This window comes from Lithobates pipiens, unplaced genomic scaffold (genome assembly GCF_037356315.1).
Source record: "Lithobates pipiens isolate NorthernLeopardFrog02 unplaced genomic scaffold, aLitPip1_a1.2 Scaffold_8, whole genome shotgun sequence".
NCBI lineage: Eukaryota > Metazoa > Chordata > Amphibia > Anura > Ranidae > Lithobates > Lithobates pipiens.
In genome coordinates, this window is record NW_027507903.1 from 485587913 (window position 1) to 485612694 (window position 24782).

Here is a 24782-nt window from a genome sequence, read left to right on the forward strand (position 1 = left end):
TTCCTATCTCGAGATGTGGAAGAGGTGTCATATTTACTGAGAGCACTTTCTGATCATTCTCCATTGGAGCTTACAATCCAAGTGTCTAGACCACCTGGTGGCCAGGTTTGGCAGATGAGTCCTTATTGTATGGTGGAGCTGTTGGTTTTATATGCTTGCACAGGTGCTATATCCAAATTTTGGTTGGAAAATGCAAAGGAAGTGTCAGCGCTAATTACATGGAATGCTTTTAAGGCAGTAATAAGAGGAGCTTATATGAAAGGAGTTTCAGACATTAAAAAAGCTAATGAGCAACGGGAGTTTACTTTGGTTACCGAACTGAAAGAGGCTGAGGAGCATTATGTCAGGGAACCCTCCCCATTTTGTTACCAATTGTTACACGATGCCCGAAGGGCTTATGAGCTGGCCCTAGTAACAAGGACTCAAAAACGTTTACTATATCAGCGTCAGAGGGTTTTTGACACCAGGGACAAAAATGGGAGGCTCCTTGCCTTCTTAGCTAAACCTATACCCGATCCCATCACTATTTCTAGCATCTATGATAGTTAAGCCACTAACCAATCCTCCCAGGATCGGATTATGGATACCTTTTTACAATTTTACTCAGACCTTTATAATTCTCAAGCTCATTATACTCCCCCGGAACTATATGAATATTTAGACTCTATAACCTTCCCTACCTTATCAAGTGAACATATCCTTGGAAGCACCCATTTCTATTGAGGAGATAGAGCATTCCCTTAAAAACTTTGCCAAACATGAAACTCCAGGGACGGATGGGTTCCCCATTGAATGTTATCTGATGCATTGGGATGTCCTGACCCTGAGACTACATAAACTTTATTCCACTATCTTTACACAGAAAATTCTCCCTCCATCTCTGCGTGAGGCCCTAATCGTATTGATTCCCAAACCTAATAAAGACCCCCTCTACTGTGAATCCTATAGGCCAATTTCCCTGATTAACACAGATCTTATATCTAAAATTCTAGCCTCCCGCTTAAATTTGGTGATTACTACACTAATAAACTCAGATCAAACTGGATTTATTCCTGGGAGATCTACATACATCAATATATGCAGATTATTTGGATTCTCAGATACATGTGAACTTCCTGATTAGTGAGTACTCATGAAGTACGGGCATTGTAATGAGTTTACTAGGCTATAATGAGGATTAAAACTCCTACGTTTCTGCGGTACCTGGGATACGAGAATTATATTTCCAAGTCTCTACTGCACATCATTACATGTGCAAGTGCTTAGCTGTTTAAGCTTATTTAGTTTAGAACTGTTAAAATTCCTGATAGTTCGGAACTTAGTTAAAGATCAACCTATTACAAGAATCTGCAGGCTATCATTGACTTTTTGTATCGTCAAAAAAAAAAAAATGCGTTTGATGGACTGATACATGTACACTGAATATGCAATGTATTATGTTCTTAATGTATCATCTGTGTTATAAAGATTAATTTAAAAAAAACACAGTTTAAAAAAAAAATTATTTGATCTATGCAATATACATTTCGGTCAGGAAGTAACAAGACTGAAATATCAATTCAACGTAAAGTGTATCTAAACCCAAGAACAGAAATGCAATATGTTGCAGCTTACTAGAAAAGTATTCATACCATTTGAAATTTTGCAAATTTGTCATGTTACAACCAGAAACATAAATGTATCTAGTTAGGATTTTATGTGATAGACCAACACAAAGTGGAACATATTTGGGAAGTGGAAATATAATGATAAATGGTTTTCCAAATTTTTTAACAAATAAATAACTGAAAAGTATGGCGTGCATTTGTATTCAGCCGCCTTTACTCTGATACCCCTTACTAAAATCTAGTTGAACCAATTGCCTTCAGACGTTACCTAATTAGTAAAAAGAGTCCACCTGTGTGTAATTTAATCTCAGTATAAATACAGCTGTTAGCTGTGCAAGCCTACCAAGACATGACCGCCCACCTAAACTGACAGGCCGGGCAAGGAGAGCATTAATCAGAGAAGCAGCCAAGAGGCCCATGGTAGTCCTGGAGGAGTAGGGATGAGCCGAACACCCCCCGGTTCGGTTCGCACCAGAACTTTCGAACGGACCCCAAATTCGAACGAATTTTAGAACCCCATTGAAGTCTATGGGACTCGAACGTTCGAAATGAAAAGTGCTAATTTTAACGGCTAATATGCAAGATACTGTCCTAAAAAGGGTTTGGGGACCTGGCTCCTGCCCCAGGGGACATGGGTCAATGCCTAAAATGTTTTTAAAAATGGCCGTTTTGGCAGGAGCACTGATTTTAATGACGATTAAAGTGAAAAAAAAAAGTGAAATATTCCTTTAAATATGGTGCCTGGGGGGTGTCTGTAGTATGCCTGTGAAGTGCCACGTGTTTCCCGTGTTTAGAACAGTCCCTGCACAAAATGACATTAAATGGAAATAACACCATTTAAAACTGCTTGCGGTTTTAATGTTATATCTGGTTCCTGCAATATGGTTGAAAATCATTGAGAAAAATGGCATGGGTAGCCCTCCCTGCCCATTACCAGCCTATTTGGGTCTTGTATGCATATTAAGGGGAACCCTGTACCCATATTAAAAAAAGGAAATGCGTGTGGCCCCCAGGCCCTATATACTCAGAACAGCAGTATACAGGCGGTGCAAACAAGACAGGGACTGTGTAGGTTTGTTGTGTTAAGTTGAATCTGTTTGTAATTTTCAACTGGTACATTTTTAAAGTGTAGCTCCAGTCAAAAAAACTATTTTTAAGCTTTTTGGAAAACATAGGGAAGGGTTATCACCCCTGTATAATTTGTTTTGTCGTCCATCTTTTTTCATCTCACTTGCTGTTGTCTCCTTCCGTTTGCAAGTAGGAGATGTTTGTAAATTGGATGTTTGAAAGTAGGGGCCTGCCCTATATGCTCTGCAGAAATGGCGGAACAAGGTGTTGGTTTTGCCACAACATTGTAAGCCCTCAAAGTGACTCTTGGTGGGCGCTGGAGCGCCCTGCTGTGAACGATTATATCAAGAATTGTAATTACATGCCATTGTTGAACAGTGGTAGAAAAATTGACCTTTGGTGGTTGTGGTGCTGGTGCCACAACACTATACGTCCTCACCGTTACTCTGGGTGGGCACAGGAAGGGGCCCTCCTGTGAAATATTATATCAAGAATTGTAATTACATGTCCCTGTTAAACAGGGGCAGAAAAATTTGGCCTTAGGCACTGCTGCTGGTGCCACCACACTGCAACCTCTGCCATATACTCTAGTTTTATTGCAGGAATTAGCCCTGCTGCAAAGCATTGCATCAAAAATTGTAATTAAACGCCCCTGTTAAACAGGGGCAGAAAAATTGGGCCTTAGGCACTGGTGCTGGTGCCACCACACTGCAACCTCTGCCATATACTCTAGTTTTATTGCAGGAATTAGCCCTGCTGCAAAGCATTGCATCAAAAATTGTAATTAAACGCCCCTGTTAAACAGGGGCAGAAAAATTGGGCCTTAGGCACTGGTGCTGGTGCCACCACACTGCAACCTCTGCCATATACTCTAGTTTTATTGCAGGAATTAGCCCTGCTGCAAAGCATTGCATCACAAATTGTAATTAAACGCCCCTGTTAAACAGGGGCAGAAAAATTGGGCTGATGGCATCAACCAGAACCAACATATCAGCGGAGGAGGAAGAGGATAGACAATCAACATAACAGGACAGTCACTCAGCATCAGCATAGGCAGTCTTGAAGGGATGTGATATTTAAAAAAAAAATTATTCTGTTACATCAGCTTCAGGTGCTTGGTAGCTGTGGGTGATCCAAGACTGATTCATCTTGATGAAGGTCAGTCGATCAACTGATTCGGTGGACAGGCGCACCCTGTGATCGGTAACAAAGCCACCAGCAGCACTGAAGGTGTGTTCCGAAAGAACGCTGGATGCAGGACAGGCCAGTAGCTCAATTGCATACTGTGCAAGCTCTGGCCAGTGATCCATCCTCAAGACCCAGTAAGCCAGAGGATTTTCGGTGGGAAAGGTGTCCAAGTCTGACCTTGCCCCTAGGTATTCCTGCACCATGTAAATCAGACGCTGGCGATGGGTGCTGGAACTGATCATACCTTGGGGCTGCGGACTAAAAAATTGTCTGAAAGCATCAGTCAGACGGCCACCTTCTCCACCGCTCCTTCTGACCGATGCCTCAGCAACACGTTGTCCAGGACCAGGAGTTTGTAACCTCCCAGTCTCTGGGAACGCGTTGCACAGACCTTTCTGCAAGGCCTCCCGGAGATGTCTCATCCTCTGCTCCCTCTGCGATGGCAAGATAAGGTCGGCAACCTTACCCTTGTACCGTGGATCAAGGAGAGTGGCCAGCCAGTAATGGTCCCTCTCCTTGATCCGAAGAATACGAGGATCCTTCCGCAGGCTTTGCAGGATCAGGGAGGCCATGCAGCGTAGGTTAGCTGAGGCATTCGGTCCGGAGTCCTTTGGGTCACTAAGGACAACATGATCCGCAGCTACCTCCTCCCAGCCACGTACAAGTCCACGTGTTTCTTGGGACTGTAAATCATCCCTACAAGACTGCTGCTGCTGCTGCTGATGCTGAGTGCCAGCCTCCACCTCCATGCTGACACAATCATCCTCCTCCTCCTCTTCCTCCTCCTCATCCTCTTCCTGTGTGATGGGTGGCACAGCAGGAACACTGTCTGGATAAAGGGGGCCTTGAGAGGCAAGGAAGTCCTCCTCTTCCTGCCTCTGTTCTGCCTCAAGTGCCCTGTCCATTATTCCACGCAGCGTATGCTCCAAGAGGTGGACAAGAGGTACAGTGTCACTGATGCATGCACTGTCACTGCTCACCATCCTTTTGGCCTCCTCAAACGGTGACAGGACAGTGCATGCATCCCTGATCATGCCCCACTGGCGTGGTGAGAAAAACCAAGCTCCCCTGACCCTGTCCTGGTGCCGTAGTCGCACAGGTACTCATTGATGGCCCTCTGCTGCGTGTGCAGCCGCTGCAGCATGGCCAATGTTGAGTTCCATCTGGTGGGCATGTCACATGTAAGGCGGTTCTTGGGCAGGTTCAACTCCTTTTGGAGCTCAGCCAGCCGAGCACAGGCATTAAATGATCGGCGGAAATGCACACAGACTTTCCTGGCCTGCTTCAGGACATCCTGTAAGCCGGGGTACCTGCCCAAGAACCGCTGCACCACCAGGTTAAGGACGTGAGCTACACAGGGCACATGGGTCAGTTGTCCCTGTCGGAGGGCGGAGAGGAGGTTGGTGCCATTGTCGCAAACCACCATTCCTGGCTTAAGCTGGCGTGGCGTCAACCACCTCTCGGCCTGCCCCTGCAGAGCTGACAAAACATCCGCCCCAGTGTGGCTCCTGTCCCCCAAACAAACCAGCGCAAGCACGGCATGGCATCGTTTTGCCTGCGTACTTGCGTAGCCCCTGGAATGCCTACGGAGCACCGCTGGTTCTGAGGACAGAGCACTGGAAGAGGCCATGGAGGAAGAAGAAGAGGAGGGGGTGGAGGAGAGAGGTGTGTCACAACCAATAGTAGCATTTTGGAGGCGTGGTGGCGGAACAACCTCCAACACTACTGCACCTTGTCCTGCATCCTTCCCAGCTGCCAGAAGAGTGACCCAATGGGCCGTGAAAGACAGGTAACGTCCCTGTCCATGCCTGCTGGACCATGAGTCAGCGGTAATATGCACCTTACCGCTGACCGCCCTGTCCAGCGAGGCAAGGACATTGCCTTCCACATGCCGGTAGAGAGCCGGAATCGCCTTCCGTGAGAAAAAGTGGCGTTTGGGGACCTGCCACTGAGGAACCGCACATTGTACAAACTCACGGAAGGGGGCCGAGTCTACCAACTGAAAAGGCAGCAGTTGAAGTGCTAGCAATTTAGCCAAGCTAGCATTTAACCGCTGGGCATGTGGATGGCTGGGAGTGAACTTCTTTCGCCGGTCCAGCAGCTGGGGCAAGGACATTTGCCTGCTATAATCGGACGTGGGTGTACCGCTAGCAGAGTTCCCGGAAGCACTTGGCTGTGACACACCTAATTCTACACCTTCATTCCTCTCAGAGCAGGTTTCAGAGAGGACTGAAGGTCTAGTGGGGTTGGAGATGCCAGCTGATGAGGAGCAAGGAGAGGTCCGCTTTGTTCTTTGGTGTGGGTCTTTGAGGTACGTTTGCCAACGAGCTGCATGGCAGGTCAACATATGTCTGGTCAAGCATGTGGTGCCCAAGCGGCTGATGTTTTGGCCACGTGAGATACGCTTGAGACATATGTTGCAAATAGCAGCGGTGCGATCTGATGCACTCGTCTCAAAAAAGGCCCACACCAAAGAACTTTTAGAATAACGCGCAGAGGCAGCGCTCTGCACAGGCGGAGCTCTGCGGTGTGATTCAGTCGGTGTGCTGCCCCTAAGCTGGCCCCCGGAGGGCATCCTGCCTCGTTGGACATGTGCCTTCTCCTCCTCCTCCTCCTCCTCTCTCCTTCCAGGCACCCACGTGGAGTCAGTGCCCTCATCATCCCCTCCCTCTTCATCGCTGTAGCAAACCTGGCAGTATGCTGCAGCTTGTGGAACATGACTGCCAGATTGCTGTCCTTCTTGAGCATCCCCTCTCTCTGCGCTCACGCTACTGCCTTCCTCTAGCTGAGTGTCATCATCAGAGCCCACAAAACACTGGGCATCCTCCTGGAGCATGTACCCAACACTGTGCTCAAAGAGTTCAGGAGACTCCTCAGGAGGACGTGGTGGGTCTAGGGAAGGAGTCACTGATGATGACATTGAGAGGAGGGAAGACGATGCGTTGGCAGCTGCTTTGCTAGTACCCTGTGCCTGGGTGAGAGAGGATGAGGAGGATGAAGAGGGCTTGGTCATCCACTCTACCAAGTCGTTGGCATGTTGCGGCTCAACATGTCCAGCTGCCGAAAAGAAGGACAAGCGTGTCCCATGGCCACGTGCTGATGACAATGCACCGCGTCCACGACCAGCACTGTTGTCTCTAGACACAGAGCCTGCTTGCCCTCTTTTATCGGCTCGCGCCTGTCTGCCTCTCCTTGCTGGCCTTCCAGACATGGTAATGGCCTGAAGGGAGTTGGGTAAAAAAGCAGTTGGGTAGTGTATATTGTGCTAGAGGCACACAACACCCACTAACTCCTGCAGATGCCTTTATTATGGAACACCAGAGATAAAGGGGTATATACAGATGTATACTGTGCTGTGCTGGAGGCACACACAACTTCCAATAACTCCTGCAGATGGCAAGTGGTCTCAAATAGAGAAGAGCTATGTAGGTGGATATAGCGGTATGTACTGGGTACAGAGCACGCAGACAGCACGCACTAGCTCCTAACACTACTGACTGCAAGCTCTATTATAAAAGATAGATCACTAGCTATATAGGTGAGGTGAATATAGCGGTGTATACTGCGGTCAGGGCACGCAGACAACAACCACTACACAACAGCAAGATCGAAAATGATCGGTGCTGTAGTGTGTTGCTTCAGACGCCAACACACTACACAAGGCCGCCGCGCTGGCGGCCTTATATAGTGTGGGGCGTGCACTACACAGCCTGAGCTATGATTGGCCACAGGCATCCTGCCTGTGGCCAATCATGGCTCTCCTCGCTGCTGGCGCTGCGATTGGCCAAGCATGCGGGCTCACAGTGCATGCTTGGCCAATCATGAGCCAGCAATGCACTGCGCCATCGCAGTGCATTGTGGGCTGTGAGCGCCACACGAATTTGGCACGAAGGGACCAAAATGTTCGGACTTCGCCGAACGGACGAACAGCCGATGTTCGAGTCGAACACGAAGCTCATCCCTATGGAGGAGCTGCAGAGATCCACAGCTCAGGTGGGAGAATCTGTCCACAGGACAACTATTAGTCGTGCACTCCACAAATCTGGCCTTTATGGAAGAGTGGCAAGAAGAAAGCCATTGTTGAAAGAAAGCCATGAGAAGTCCCGCTTGCAGTTTGCAAGAAGGCATGTGGGGGACACAGCAAATGTGGAAGAAGGTGCTCTGGTCAAATGAGACCAAAACTTTTTGGCCTAAAAGCAAATACTATGTATGGTGGAAAACTAACACTGCACATCACCCTGAACACACCATCTGTGAAACATGGCATGTTGTGGGGATGGTTTTCTTCAGCAGGGACAGGGAACCTGGTCAAAGGTGGATGGAGCCAAATACAGGGCAGTCTGCAAAAAACGTAAGCCTGGGAGCGAAGGTTCACCTTCCAGCAGGACAACGACACTAAACATACAGCCAGAGCTACAATGGAATGGTTTAAATCAAAGCATATTTGTGTGTTAGAATGGCCCAGCCAATGCCCAGACCTGAATCAAATCGAGAATCTGTGGCAAGACTTGAAAATTACTGTTCACAGACGCTCTCCATCAAATCTGACAGAGCTTGAGTTTTTTTCAAAGAAGAATGGGCAAACATTTCACTATCTAGATGTGCAAAGCTGGTAGAGACATCCCCAAAAAGACTTGCAGCTGTAATTGCAGGGAAAGATGGTTCTACAAAAGTATTGACTCAGGGTGGCTGAATACAAATGCACGCCACACTTTTCAGATATTTATTTGTAAAAAATGTTGAAAACTATTTATCATTTTATTCACTTCACAATTATGTGTGACTTTGTGTTGGTCTATCACATAAAATCCCAATGAAATACATTTAGGTTTTTTGGTTGTAATATGAAAAAATGTGGAAAATTTCAAGGGGTATGAACACTTTTTCAAGGCACTGTAGACAGTGTTATGTAGTGCACATAAAGAACCGTGAGCCTGGTATGAAGTTATTCATGTTGGGGCTTGGTATATTTCTAAGAGCCTGGGTCTGTAAAAGCACTCTGGGGTATGTGTAAAACCACTACAGAAGGTTAACTCGCAAGGCAAAGAAGAGGAGGTAGTTGCTATTGGTAATTGCAAGGAAGAACCACTACAGCAACCAGGTGTTTGGCGTAGTACCTGGTTGGGTGACAGGTCCTCTGGTAGTGAGGGGATTGGTGCTGTAATTTTCTCTCTAGGTATCTGTCTCCTCTGGTCACAGGGAGCAGACTAGCATTATGGAGATCTAAGGCCTGATCACTAGGTATGGGAAGGAAAGTGTAAACTTTGGACATGACTGAAACCCACACTATGTGTCTGGCGGGGTCTGATTCCATTATTGGGAGTGAGGTACCCATTCGGTCGATCAGTCTGTCCGTCCATCGGTCAAACCCCCATCCCCCCCCCCCCCGTTGCTCGGTTGATTGGCAAACCACCCACCAACCCCCTGACGCTTGCCTGTCTGCCCACCAACCCTGCACTTACTCCATCTAGGTCACGGACAGCTTTTGCGACTTCCCCCTGCGTCTCCTCCTCCTCTGCTGCTTCCCCTTGCGTCTTCACCTCGGCGGCCAATATGGTCGCTTCTCCTCTCAGCCATTCGGGTCTTAAGACCCGCTTTCTGATTGGCTGGGAGGAGAAGAAGGAAGACAATAGCGAATATTAACATACATCAGTTATAAGTGTGTAGTGTCATGGGATGAAATATTTTATGAAGGAACTCTGTATATTAGTGCTGCATACAAGTGCCTCATCTCTAAGTTGGGTACGGCTTTAGGGTTTGATTTTTCACATATTCACAGCCTCTGCCTGGTCCCAAGCATTGGTGAGCCTTTGGGTGAGGTGTTACCCCACCTGCATTAGCGCAATACACCCCGACCACAGGTATAGTTAATAGAAGAAAGGAACCAAATAGGAAGAGTTTATTGTTAGGGTTTACATACCCTTTATACACCATTTTGTTCTGAGCCATAGTTCATAGTTTTGAGAAATTTGTAGTTCATTAATTATCTTAAATTACATACAAAATCATTATGATTTAAAGAATATCTATAGCATACCTCCCAACTTTTTGAGATGGGAATGAGGAACACCTATCAGCAAAAGTATGCAGGCATAGGACATGCCCCTTGACACGCCCCCTTAAAGGAGAACTGTACAAAAAAACAAGATTGATTGCTTTTTTTTACCACTACTATTACTTTACATTGGCTTTTGGAATTTACAAATGCAGCAATTTAGAAAGCAGGTGAAAGGTTTAGTGCTAGAAAACACTTTTTGATTGATAAAAAGTGTATTTTATATACAGCTATATAGATCAGACCAAAATGGGGGACAAATGAGGAGGACTGAGGGACAACGGGACATTGTTCCAAATAAGGGACCGTCCCTCAAAATCAGGGACAGTTGGGAGCTATGTCTATAGCAATGATCAGCAAACAGTTGTATCTAGACCACAACACCAACACCAAAAAAAGTTCCATTGGTGAGCCACAAACTCAACGGAAACCTTCTAAGTAGTAAAACGTGCAGTTAAACTATAAAGGTCATCCTCAGTAATTCTCCCCTTTTTACCTGTGTTCCAGGTGTTGTTGCAGGATGCCCACGGTAATCTGGCTGTGAAGGAGTTAAAAAGATAGAAGAACGCCCAGGCCAGGATGACAATGTAGTAAATATTAGATAGGAAACACATAACCACCATCCCATATCCGATACCTGTGGGAAAATTGGAAATTGATTGTTTATTTGTAATTTCAGAGGGTGCAGGCAATGCAGTCATTGCTACTTTCACTTGTTTTGTATTTATTCCTGTTGCATTATGGGAGTTAGTTATACTTTTTTTTATTTTTGTGGGGTCATTCAGAGCTGTGCAGTTCTAAGTTCTATATTCTATGCTTCTGGGAGGACTGAGCACACAGAAATCAATACAAACCCGAGTACACAAATAAGTACCGTATATACTCGAGTATAAGCCGAGATTTTCAGCCTCTTTTTTGAGGCTGAAAGTGCCCCCCTCGGCTTATACTCGAGTCATCGCTGTCTGCCCGCTCGATCAGCGCGTCGAGCAGACAGCGGCCATTCTATTCAAAAGCCGCGCCTCCGGCTCCGCCTTCGCCTGTGATAGGCGGAACACTGAATTTCCCAGCAGCCTGTGTTCCGCCTATCACGGACATCGTATCATCCTCGTACTACGGACGAGGATGATACGACGTCAGTGATAGGCGGAACACAGGCTGCTGGGAAATTCAGTGTTCCGCCTATCACAGGCGAAGGAGGAGGCGCGGCTTTTGAATTTTACAATGGCCGCCGAAGAGGGCACGGGACGGAGGCAAGGCAAGGCAAGGCAAGGCACGGCACGGCACGGGACGGGACGGGACGGGACGGAGGCAAGGCAAGGCACGACACGACGGCAAGGCACGGCACGGCACGGGACGGCACGGGACGGAACGGAGGCAAGGAGGCAAGGCACGGGACGGAGGCTCGGGACAAAGGTAGGCTGGACACACACACACACACACACACACACACACACACACACACACACACACACACACACACACACATGGATACACACACACACAGGGATGGGTGGATGGATGGAGACACACACAGGGATGGGTGGATGGATGGAGACACACACAGGGATGGATGGATGGATGGAGACACACACACACAGGGATGGATGGATGGATGGATGGAGACACACACACACAGGGATGGATGGATGGATGGACACACACACACACAGGGATGGATGGACGGACACACAGGGATGGACGGACACACAGGGATGGACGGACACACAGGGATGGACGGACACACACACAGGGATGGACAGGCATGTCTCACCCTCGGCTTATACACGAGTCAATAAGTTTGCCAGTTTTTTTGGGGGTAAATTGGGGGCCTCGGCTTATATTCGGGTCGGCCTATACTCGAGTATATGCGGTACCCCACACCAAAGGTATTGAGAGTCAAGTACTGTATATTTATTTTATCACAGAATTCCAAAGATAACCAAGTCTGCATGATAACACGTCTAGGGTGCTACAAACCCATCGTCCACAAAATTAATATATGTTTTGCTGTGTTATCATATGTAATCACAAGTTATTGCCAAAACCTTATTCCATAAAATAAGCCACAGGCACTTCTGCTTTGTACGTGGAGAGGTTTTTTACCTCATTATGAAACATTGGCAGCTATGCAACAGACTTGAATGATTTCCTATGCACTAGATTAAGGTACAGCAATCATCACATCCAGTTTGACAAGTTTACAGTATTTGCTATCTCTTCCAAGCAGCGGCCCGTAATGCAGGGCACATTAAAAACATAAAAAAAAACATTAAAAAAAAACAACAAAAAAACGATTGGAATCCATGCATCCGGCCCCCTAATCTATATGTGGGGCACCGGATGCATTGGTTCCAATTGGAGTTTTTTTTTTTTTGGAGCATGTGATTAAAGCCTGATTCTCCTCACAGCCAATCAGGAAGCGGGTCCTGAGACCCATCACCTAATTGAGCGAAAGGAGAAGTGATCCTATTGGCCACCTATGAGGAAAAGGAAGGAGGAGGGAGAAGACGCACGCGGAAGCTGCAGTAATGTTCCGAGGAGGAGGAGATGCAGGGGAAGCAGCCCCTACCGCCCGGAGTAAGAGCTGCCCAATAGATTAGGTAAATGCAGGGCTGGTGACCAACCGGGTGGGGGTCTGCAGGTGACTCGGCCGACCCCGACAGGGGTGTGGGTGTGTGTGCAAGTTACCCAACTGACCGGGGGCTGTGGGTGCATTATTTACCACCAGCTGCTCGGTGGAGGCTGGTGTTTTTTTTGAGGGGGGCAGCAAACAACCACCCCCCCACTTGGGTGGCCGGCGGCACTTAACCAGCACAAATGCCCCCCCCCCCATCCGTATGCCAGTCTGTCCAGCACATATCCCCTCCTAGGTGGAAGGTTACAGGCGGCAGGGTGCGGGTAACAGGCGGCAAGCTGTGGGTCAGGCAGCAGCTCCTATGTCCTCTCCTAGATCACAGCAGCTTCTGCCGTGCGTCTCTTCTCTCCACCTGCTAGGCATTCAATAGGATCGCCTGTCCTTTCAACCAATTAGGTGATGGGTATAAGACCAGCTTCCTGATTGGACAGGAGGAGGATCAGTGTGGTATATATTCATTCGCTATCGTCACACAACTGGGTGGGCTTTGGGCTCAATGCTCTGCGCCCAGAGCCCACCCTTTTTTGAAGCCTATTAGAGCCTTTGGGTATAATCACATACTTAAAAAAAAAAAAACCCCAGCCATTAGAATACATGCGTCCGGCGTCCCTGTATGTAGATCAGGGGGGTGGAAGCATGAATGGGGGGTGGTGCCCGTGCGCCCCTAATGCATAGGCCGCCACTGCTTCTAAGTATTAAACAATAATATAAGGGGTGTGATGAGCTTGTTTATTACCAAACTGTAGATAATTCATATTAAAGCACAAGTCCAAGTAACATTAAAATCATTTGACTGTTCATTCTTTCTAGGAAACACAACACGTGTGCTTCACTTAGTTTAGCATTGCTTAAAAAACCCAATATAACTTAAAATCTCCCTTGTATTTTCTTAAGGGTGAGACTACAGCTTCTGGTTTCATGATCTTAGTGCCATTCTCCACTTTAAATCTTCTCAGTGGACCATTTGATAATGTATTTAGCCTATTGTGGTGAAAGTAGAACTAAAGGCAAAACTTTTTATTTTTTTTATTTTGGACTAAGTAAGGTAGGGTTATAATTATAACTGTCTCTTTTTTTTTGCCCTCTGGGTCCCATCCATTGGGAAGGATTGCCTTTACTTCCTGTCCCATAGCCAAAACAGGAAGTGAGAGAAAATCCCCCCAAAGTGAGAGAATCCCATTGTGTCACCAGAACTAGTGTCCACATTGGAAATTTTTTCTCTATTACTGTTCTGGGGACAGTACTTTCTGTGATGATTGTAAACAGGACAAATAGGGTAAGTCTCCCCAATAAAGTAAAAACCTGACAGAATTTCTAACCACTCTCCACTCTATCCGAAACAAAAAAAAATGGATTAAGTTCTGCTTTAATATTTTTGAATATTGATCTTAGTGCTTATTTTCTAATTGATTTATTTGTCCTGTACTTACCAGAGAAGAGAGGACACATTTTTAACCAGGCGGTGGTCGGCCCTTGCGAGGTATATTGTCCCAATGCGATCTCAAGGAAGAACATAGGAATTCCACAGGCGAACATGAAAATGGCATATGGGATAAGGAACGCCCCTATATTGAATACAGACAATACACATTATGAACTGTACAGCAAGTAGAAATATGGTTTAAAATGTAGGATATATTTTTATTTTGTTTTTTGGATTCATTATCGATCTTGTTTTCCTGTGTACAGTACATGCTCCAGAATTATCCAAAATATAAAAATTTTACTTCACCCCCCAGAGCTGCTTTGAAAACTGTACTTAGAGTCGCTTCTAAACTGCCAGTAAAACACTGAGCGCTTTTGAAGACCTTTTCTGGCGCTTTTGAAGAGCTTTCCGTTTATTTCAATGGAGAGGGGAGTTTTTTCACTGCCCTGCCAGCGCACTGCCCCAGTATGAAAGCGTTCATTGATTTTAAACTCTTACGGACCGCCACATGCCGATATACGTCCTAACTTTGAAGAGGGATTTTGTTGTTATGCCAGCAGCTAGCTACCATAACCCCAGTATGCTCTTCTTTGGCCGGCAGGCCACTTTCCGATGATAGTGGTCTCTGTGGCTCTATGGCTCTATCACTTTTATCAGCGGTGGGAGAGGCCCCCCCTCCTGCTGTGCTTCGTGCCCTCCCCTGCTTACCGGAGCCACAGGCAGCGGCAGATGCAATCGAATCCTCTCACGTCAGTGGCATGGAGACGAGTGAGGGGAAGACGGTCCCCACCCATCCCCATACCATTGCAGGGCGGAAGTGACGTCTTAAAGGGCCATTTTTTGAAAAAAAAAATTTTTAATTGACAACTTTCTTTTTTTTTATTGCATTTTAGTGTAAATATGAGATCTGGGGTCTTTTTGACCCCCAGATCTCATATTTAAGAGGTCCTGTCATGATTTTTTTCTATTACAAGGGATGTTTACATTCCTTGTAATAGGAATAAAAGTTACCCATTTTTTTTAAAAAGAACAATGTAAAAATAAAAGGTAAAATAAATAAAGCATATGTGAGTAGCGCCCGCATATAAAAATGGTGTTCAAACCACACATGTGAGGTATTTCCGCGATTGGTAGAGTGAGAGCAATAATGCTAGCCCTAGATCTCTGTAACTCAAAGTATGCAGCCTGTAGAATTTTTTAAATGTCGCCTATGGAGATTTTTAAGGGGTAAAAGTTTGTCGCCATTCAACGAACGGGTGCAAATTTGAAGCTTGACATGTCTTTCATGCATATTTGAGTAGCGCCCGCATATGAAAACAGTATTCAAACCACACATGTGAGATATTGCTGCAATCGGTAAAGCAAGAGCAATAATTCTAGCCCTAGACCTCCTCTGTAACTCAAAATATGCAACCTGTACAATTTTTTAAACGTCGCCTATGGAGATTTTTAAGGGTAAAAGTTTGTCACCATTCCACGAGCGGGCACAATTTTGAAGCATGACATGTTGGGTATCAATTTACTCAACATAACATTATCTTTCACATTATAAAAAAAATTGGGCTAACTTTACTGCTATCTTATTTTTTTATAAAAAAAAGTGTATTTTTTCCCAAAAAATTGTGCTTGTAAGACCGCTGAGCAAATACGGTGTGACAGAAAGTATTGCAATGACCATCATTTTAGTCTCTAGGGTGTTAGAAAAAAAAATTATAATGTTTGGAGTTCTAAGTAATTTCCTAGCAAAAAAAAAAAAACATTTTTAACTTGTAAACAACAAATCTCAAAAAGAGGCTCGGTCTTTAATTGGTTAATGGAAATAGGTTTTCGTGAGCTTTTCATGCGCTTTTTTTAGCGTGAAAGTGCCTGAACAGCGCCTCAGTATGAAAGGGGACTTTGGGATGAAAGCTGTACTACTGAGCAGACAGCAAAGACTATAGAAAAGCTAAAAACATATGGCTGTGCCGTGTGCATATATATTGACAATCCCAGTCTTCAGGGTTAAATGATTACCAGCATAATTCAGCCCTTTTCCTGTGAACTCAGGCTGTCACTGACTCAACCCCTGGCTGTGACTGGACAATGAGAGACAAGCACTATAGTGATGAACTCATCTCTCTGCCACTTTGCTTCCTCCTCCTATCAGCATGCCCATTGTCAGCACGTGAGCTGATTGGCTCCCTGTGCTTCTTTTTCCTCCCCAGTCTGGGCTCTGTTGTACAAAGACTGCAGGAGGCTGCTACCAAATCAAATTCAAGTGCCTACACTGCTTGTTTTTAAATAATACATTTAATGGTGTATCAGCCACTTCTGGTCCATGCAAATGGATATACCTATACCTCCTTGCGATTCAGAGGTTCTACCAGGGTCATGACTGGTTAAGTTCTATTGGCAAATAGCATGTCTAATTTTATTTGTTTTCTTTTTTTAACCACTTAAAGACCAGGCTTCTTTTTCAGACTCAGCGTTTACAAGTTAAAAACAAGTTTTTTTCCTAGAAAATCACTTAGAACCCCCAAACATTATACATTTTTTTTCTAACACTCTGGAGAATAAAGTATTTGGGCAGCGGTCTTACAAGCGCACTTTTTTGAAAACAAAAAATCACTTTTTTGAATAAAAAAATAAGACAACAGTAAAGTTAGCCCAATTTTTTTACATTGTGAAAGATAATGTTACGCCGAGTAAACTGATACCCAACATGTCACGTGTGAAAATTGCGCCCGCTCGTGGAATGGCGTCAAACTTTTACCCTTAAAAATCTAAAATAGGCGAAGTTTAAAAAATAATACAGGTTGCATGTCTAGAGTTACAGAGGAGTTCTAGGGATAGAATTATTGCTCTTGTGCTACCGATCGTGGCGATACCTCACATGTGTGGTTTGACCACCGTTCTCATATGGGGGCGCTACTCACGTATGCGTTCGCTTCAAATTATAGTTTGGGAGTAGGAAGTTACATAAAAAAATACAATGTAAAATTAACAAGGGACACCAACATAGTTGTAGCTTTGATCTTAAAAACTACAGGATAATGGGGTTGTGGTAACTTGCCCAAATAAAAAAAAATAAAAAAGAAAAGCATAATAATATTATTCTTGATATCACTAGACAAAAAAAGCCTTTGAAAATTTGTTTGCAATAACTCCATAGTTAGTATCACCAGCAAAGCAGCTTCATTACTATCCCATTAAAGAAGAAGAGAATGTGCGCTGCATTTCGAGATTTCATAATTTGCCACGTCACGAATATTATTTCTCCATTACGAACGCTAGTTTACAATACTGACCACGTCTGGCTTGTCCTTGCTTCCAAGAATGTGTGTTTGTACTTTGGACTTATGTCTGACGGACTTGTGTACACACGCTCGGAAAAATCAGACAACAGACATTTGACCGTGGAAATTTTTAAAACCCTGCTATCCAATATTTGCCCACGGAAAATCCGACAACAATTGTCCAATGGACCCACCAACAGCCTCTCATAACACATTTCCCATTGGAAAATCCGATCGCGTGTACGAGGCTTTATACTGTTCATTGTGCCTAGAGTTTTTTTACCTGGAGCAGCGATTTTCCTTTGCTGTCTACTCCTGCAGCTAATGGCCAGGAACCCCCCCCCCCCCACTGAGGTTCTCACGTGTGATCGTGGTCGGGTGCATTCGCAGATGTGAATGCACCCTTATAGGTGATTAGCACTGCTAAGGTGGACTTTGTATTTAGGCTGGATCTGCCCGGGGGTGTATTTTTAATGGAGGAATATGGGTCAGCACATGGAGAAGCCAAGTTACAGGTGGCAATGCCAATCCTTCAAATTTACAGACAGTAACAATTTTTTTTCTTAGTTTGTATATAAAAAGTAGATTAAATGGACCTCCCACCTCCTCCATTTTTGTAGCATAGATATGGGAACCTCCAGATATTCCCCAATCCGATGATTCCACCCACGACGGACAAAATGAACTCCGCCCTGCTCCCCCATTGCCCTCGGGATTTTAACTCCTGATCCTCTGTATGTGACAGTTGCTTGTCACCATCAGGACTGGGCAGAGCTCCATTTGATGAATCTACAGACAGAAAATGCAAACAATTATTGTAAAACTGCTGACAAAGTAAACGTTAATGTAAAATGGAAATAATGCTACTATTTTAATTTCAGCAAGATTTTATAGACATAGGCCTCCATTTGAACCATATTTAGGGCTCATGCACACAGGACGTTTTCACAGCTGCTGTTAGGGGCGTTTGAGTTTTTTTTTTAAACTGCCTCTAAAAGTCCCTCCATGTAAGCCTATGTGTCCATACACACATAAATTGTTAGAAGTCTTTGGAGGCATAAGTGTTTAGGGGCAGTAGAAAAAAAAACACAGCCTCCTTCCAGAAGCAGTAGAAACTAGCTGTAAAAATTAAAAACGCCAAAAAACACGGGTAAACACGTCTAAACAGGGCCAACTATGTCAAGCCACGTTTAGCAGCGTTTGAGGTTTTTAGCCGTTTTTACATTATAGCAAGTGTTTTGAATGAAAAAACGGCCAAAACGCAGGAAAACGTGCAATAAATGTAATTTAAAAGCACGGCCAAACGTGAAAAAAAGTGTGTTTTTAGCGCTGTTATAGTGTTGCTGTTTTTAAAACATTCTGTGTGAATGAGCCCTTAAGGTGTAAAATAAAACATGGGCGCATTCTCCAAACCCACTTACCTGAATTTCAAGATACCCTCTTTGTGTGTCTCTGCCCTCACAGCTGTGCCATCCATTTACAGGTATCTATGAATGGGAAGACTACACATCCCATGTACCACCTCAGCAGAGGGAATCACAGATCGTGCTGGCAACGCACTTGTAGTCCATTGTTTAATTCCTCTGGCCTCATAACAGGTCTGTACCTCTGTAGGAACCGGGCTCATGGTTCCAATGATATGCAGGCTTCAATGAAAACATAAATACATGCAATTTCTTATTTTATTTGTGTATTTATTACATTTTGCAAAAGATTAAAGATGGCCTTTAAATCTGAGAATTTTACAACATAGTGACAGCTTTTTCAGTAAATTAAAGTCTGAACAAGTTTTTAACTGGCTGCGATAATCTGCTCTGTGGTTTTGTGAACTGATCAATCTAATGTTCTGAAATGTTCTTTTTACTCACTGCTCATCTGTTATGCCACGTACACATGACCGGACTTTTTGACAGCAAAGGAACGAGTTCGTCTGAGAATTTGATCGTGTGTGGGCTCCATCGGACCTTTGCTTGCCAAAAATCCGGCGGACTTTAGAAATAGAACATGTTTTAAATTTTCCCACCGGAACTCCGCTGGAACTCCAATCCTCTTCTTCCTCTGATCTGCTTCTTCTTGCTCCTGTGTTCTCGTCCGGCATCTTCCTCCACGGCGTCTCTTTTTCGTTCTCGGGCCGCTCCGCGCAGTGGGAGGCTCCCGCTATGTGACGCTTCTCTTCTTCTGACAGTTCTTATATAATGGAGGGTGGGGTCACCTGGTGACTCCGCCCCCCTAATGCATGGAACCGTGCGTCAGAGGGGGCAGAGTCACCGGGGTGGCCCCACCCTCCGTTATATAAGAACTGTCAGAAGAAGAGAAGTGTCACACAACGGGAGCCTCCCATTAATAAGAGTGGCCCAAGAATGAAGAAGAGACGCCGTGGAGGAAGATGCCGGATGAGAACACCGGAGCAAGAAGAAGCGGATCAGAGGAAGAAGAAGATGGAGAAAGAAGATGAAGAAACCGAAGGATGAAGAAAGGAAGAAGGAAGAAGACCAGAAGAAAGAAGACTTTAATAAAGGACTTGTCAAAGACCACCTCCTGTCATTTTTAACATTTTTGTCACTTTTTTGGTGAAATGGTAGGGGTACCCCCTTACCATTTCACACAGGGGGAGGCCAGGATCTGGGGGTCCCCTTGTTAAAGGGGGCTTCCAGATTCCGATAAGCCCCTCACTCGCAGACCCCCACAACCACCGGCCAGGGTTGTGGGGATGAGGCCCTTGTCCTCATCAACATGGGGACAAGGTGCTTTGGGGGGACCCCAAAGCATCCTCCCAATGTTGAGGGCATGTGGCCTGGTACAGTTCAGGAGGGGGGGCGCTCTCTCGTCCCCCCTCTTTTCCTGTGGCCTGCCAGGTTGCGTGCTCGGATAAAGGGTCTGGTGTGGATTTTGAAGGGGGCCCCCACGCCATTTTTTGGGGCGCGGGGTTCCCCTTAAAATCCATGCCAGACCTGAAGGGCCTGGTATGGATTTTGAGGGGGACCCCCACACCATTTTTTTTTGGCGTGGGGTTCCCCTTAAAATCCATGGCACACCTGAAGGGCCTGGTATGGATTTTGAGGGGGACCCCCACGCCATTTCTTTTTTTTTTGGCACATTGGTGGAGGCAAATTACAAAGTGCTATCACACGGGTACGTTGTCCCTACAAGCCTAGCAAAATTACACCCAGGTACTTCACCCCTATGTTTTCGGGGATGCGGAGAGGAAGGTGATATGTATCATGTCTGGTGGTCTTGCCCGAACGTCTGACGCTTTTGGATCAGGATGTTCAACCTGATCTACTTAGTGACGGGACAAAATGTACCTAGAGGAGCCAAAACGGGGCTATTTACTGACCTGGTGGAGGAGATCACCAGACATCTATGAACTCTCATATGTTTCATTCTTTTAGAGGTTAAAATAACCATAACACCTGCATGTAAATCACCTGTAATCAATGTTACGCTGGTGAAACACAAAATGTCCTGGATTATGATCAAAGAAAAACTGACCAGCATTCAAAGAGATAAGCAAGCTAGTTTTAAAAAGTGTGGAATTCCTGGATTTCTTATCTTCAGGCTCCCTGAATACTGAGCTATTTTGTGGGGGGAGGCCCGGGTTGAGGGAACCTATCCTACTCTATTCTAATCTTTTCAGATTCTTTCCTCTTTCTTTTTAATTTTTCACTTTTCCTGTTATTGGTGTTGTTATACCATAATAATAATTTTTGGTAGGATGCGGCCGGGGGACAGTAAAGTCTCCCCAACTATGCTATTTTTTTTTGTTTTGTTTATGTTTAATTGGTCACGGTCACGGAGTATATTGGATAATGCATCCTTGTTTTGCCAATATTCAGAAAATTATTTGAGCAGAAACTTCTGTATGATGTTTTAAAAATTGTAATAACAACTATTGGAACAAAAAAATATGTCATCAATATAACGCAACCATAACAGGATGTGTTTAGAAAACTCCTCGGAAAGCAAAAAATTGCATTCCCACAAAATTGGCATAGGATGGGGCACAACAAGTCCCCATTGCTATGCCCTGTACCTGGAGGAACAACAAACAAGTGGACAAGGAAAGAAAAAAAAATAAGATTCATTCTATTTAACAACATGTTTTTGTTTGATGTTCCACACAGATTTATATTTTATCTCTATTTTTGCATTGACGCTGCATCATTCCTTGTAAATGCTGGAGTTCTGCCAGGACAAAGGATGTTGCATTATTTTTTCCCTTGAGTTTTCCTTTTCCTCCTTTATGCCCTCCCTTAGTCCTTTCCCATTTTTCTTAGCCTCTTCCCAGCCATCCTTCGGTGCCCCTTGCACCCGGCACGTATAGCCCTCTTTGGTCACCACCAGGGGAGGCTACTTTGGGCGTGATTGAGGTCAAGCCACTGGACTCTCTCTATGCCCTACAGAGAATATGGAGCCCCATTTCCCTGTATCTTCTGAGTGTCGGCGTTGTCCATTCAGCTACCAGTTTCCAAGTTGACGGCTGTTAAGGTTATGCTTTAAAGGGGTTGTAAACCCTAATGCTTTTTCATCTTAATGCATTCTAGTGAAAAAGGTGAAAAACCTTCTGTAGTGCTGCAACCCCCAGATCCCCCCCCCCCCATTTCACTTACCTGAACGCTGTCTTTCTCCGGCTGGGAATGAGCACACTAGCTCTAGCTTTATATTAACTTCCCCTAATTATGTTGTTCACAGGGGTCATTTTAATATTTTCCAATAACATATTAGCTTTTTATGCTTTGCTACGTGTTATACACTTCTCTCTGATATCGCAAAGTTCCAGTGTTCTCTCCACCCCATTTCCCTTTTGGATTTTGTTGAAGTCAAATTTAACCTGATTCATTTTCTAGCCACTGGATATTCAACCTCATCTAGCCCTTTTCCTCCTCAACCTGACTGCCCATGGCCTGTACCTTTCATTAATTGTATTTCAGTCTTTTAACTCATGGGGGTTGAGCATCACACGTGGACATTTCCATGACTTCCTGTTTTTTGGAAGCAACACACTATACTCTGACTGCCCCTCCTACCAGCCATGATCTGCTTGCAATGCATAGAGAAGCACAGAGACCTGGGGATAATATCACTGCGTCTTACATTAAGTTATGAAATGACTGTGGATTTTAAACTAGGCCTAATGTTTATGCCTGTAAACATGCATGAAGTGTGATCAGGGGGGAGTAGCGCTCCCAGACCTCCATTGTTATTATGTTGTGGCCCAGCTCTCCCATTTTTACAATTTACATAAAACGGACGGACCCAGGTACCAAGCACTGACATGCAGGAGACCACACAGCCACGCACACTTCCCCCTTCAGGTCCTGTTCAGGGAGAGGGAGGGCAGTAGGCGAGAGGAGGGTTGCAGTCCTTTGCTTGACCAACATAAACGCATATGGGAAATTGTTCAGAAAATGACCAGGGCAGACTCGGTGCACTCTCATACCCCCCTATGGCATAATCCTCAACTGAGGGAGCTCAGATCTATACCAGGAATTGGCCTGTGGGCATCCAAGGGCATAGTGTACTTACACCAGGTAATTACCCCACTTGGAGTGCGTAGTTTTCAGACACTGCAAGGGGAATTTGGGATACCTCCGCATATGGTATTCCGATATGCACAGCTGTCCCATGCCCTCCAGGCTCAATTCGCTGAGGGTTTTCCAAACCCACAGGGGTTGTCCCTGGTAGATGTTATAGTTGGCAAAGACCCTTCCAGGCTGATTTCCACCCTGTACAGCATACTTAGAACACGTTCAGTATCCCGAATCATTGATATAGCAAAGCATAGATGGGAAGAGGAAGTTGGCCCATTGGAGGATGCGGACTGGGAGGAGATCCTTGAAAATACCAAACAAGTATCCCCCAGGCTATCAGACCGGTTGACCCAATTGTACATCATACATAAATCCTACCTTACACCGATAAGAATTCTTAAATATCAAGCTTCTCAAAATCCGCATTGCCCGAGGTGTGCGGACCACCCATGTACGTTTTCATTATCTAATATAGACCTGCCCGGATATCCAGGCCTACTGGTCACAGGTCATACAGTTCCTACACGACCACATGGGCTCACCCCTACAACTGGATCCTAAAACCTGTATGCTGGGCTTTTTTTCGGACGTTCCGACTGATAAATTCCTTACTGTATTCTTGCAAGAGACTCTGTTCAATGTGCACTCCTCCCACAGTCCAGGGATGGATAGCTGAGGTGAATCTACCACTGCCGCTAAAGAAAGTTATATATATGCATAGGGGGTGCCCCAATAAGTACAACAAGATTTGGGACAGATGGCTCAATAGCCCGATACCTGAACAGATTAACCCCACACAACTATAAGTGGGCACTCTGATAGGTGATAACTGACGGGTCATGCCACTATTATTATACTCATGGAATAATGTAAACGGAACGTGTACATTGTATGTCTATACATGATTTTGTTTATTGTATGATGAGACTGTAAGTTCTGTCACTTTGATTGCCAATAAACACGTTGTTTAAAAAAAAAAATGCATGAGGTTTATAAATGGCCATGTTGTATAATTATTTGGGGGTGTGGTAGCATCCCAGATAGCAAGAATAGATGTTGAATTGTAAGTCTGTTAACTTGCTGCATATTTTCTCTGGAAAGTTGTACACTTGCAGAGCACTTGAAGCACAAGTTCTAGTTTACACTTTTCCAATTTGTAGCAAATTTGTGTGGCTAGTCTCACTCTCTAACAAGAGAAAAGTTGCAGTGGTGAGTCTACAATAAGAGCTCTGCAAGTCTACAGCATCAAAATTCAGCCACAATGACCCCTGTGTTGGGATGACTATTGCACAACATAACTGATCCAGAACTTGCAGCAGACTTGCAGAATATTTGCAAAGAAAGTTGATCTGGAGTTATGCAATGCGGACTTGCTGCAATTGTGCAACAAACTTGGAAGCCTGGCAAGTCTAGCAATAGCTTAGCAAGCCATTTTCAAACTTGCAGCACAATTCCTTGCTATCTGGGATCCTCTTTGTTTGTGACAGATGGGGCCACAATACACGGCTCATCAAAGATGGACCTGTGAAGCCAAAGTTACCACAAAGGTAAATAATATAAAACACACTAGGTGGCATTTGCCAAATATTTCACACAACAAGGTAATGGTAACCAGGAGCTTCATTCATAAATTCCTTTCTAGGCTGTGAAAAAAATTAAACCTGCCCCAACTAGGGATGAGCCGAACACCCCCCGGTTCGGTTCGCACCAGAACTTTCGAACGGACCCCACGTTCGTTACGAACGTTAGAACCCCATTGAAGTCTATGGGACTCGAACGTTCGAAATGGAAAGTGCTAATTTTAACGGCTAATATGCAAGATACTGTCCTAAAAAGGGTTTGGGAACCTGACTCCTGCCTCAGGGGACATGGGTCAATGCAAAAAAAAGTTTTAAAAACGGCCGTTTTGGCGGGAGCACTGATTTTAATGACGATTAAAGTGAAAAAAAAAGTGAAATATTCCTTTAAATATGGTGCCTGGGGGGTGTCTGTAGTAT

General features: G+C 45.0%; 1 protein-coding gene across 1 annotated transcript in view; it reads right to left on the bottom strand.

The window, feature by feature from the left end:
• The window catches only part of LOC143960385 (sodium- and chloride-dependent betaine transporter-like), a 165087-nt gene that overhangs the window by 62023 nt on the left and 78282 nt on the right, over positions 1-24782 (bottom strand). Inside the window, exons 2-4 of the mRNA XM_077468957.1 lie at positions 17858-18043; positions 13984-14118; positions 10415-10555 (exon numbers count right to left, since the gene is read on the bottom strand). Of these exons, the coding sequence (XP_077325083.1) occupies positions 10415-10555; positions 13984-14118; positions 17858-18043 (462 nt within the window). The remainder of the gene's footprint in view (positions 1-10414; positions 10556-13983; positions 14119-17857; positions 18044-24782) is intronic.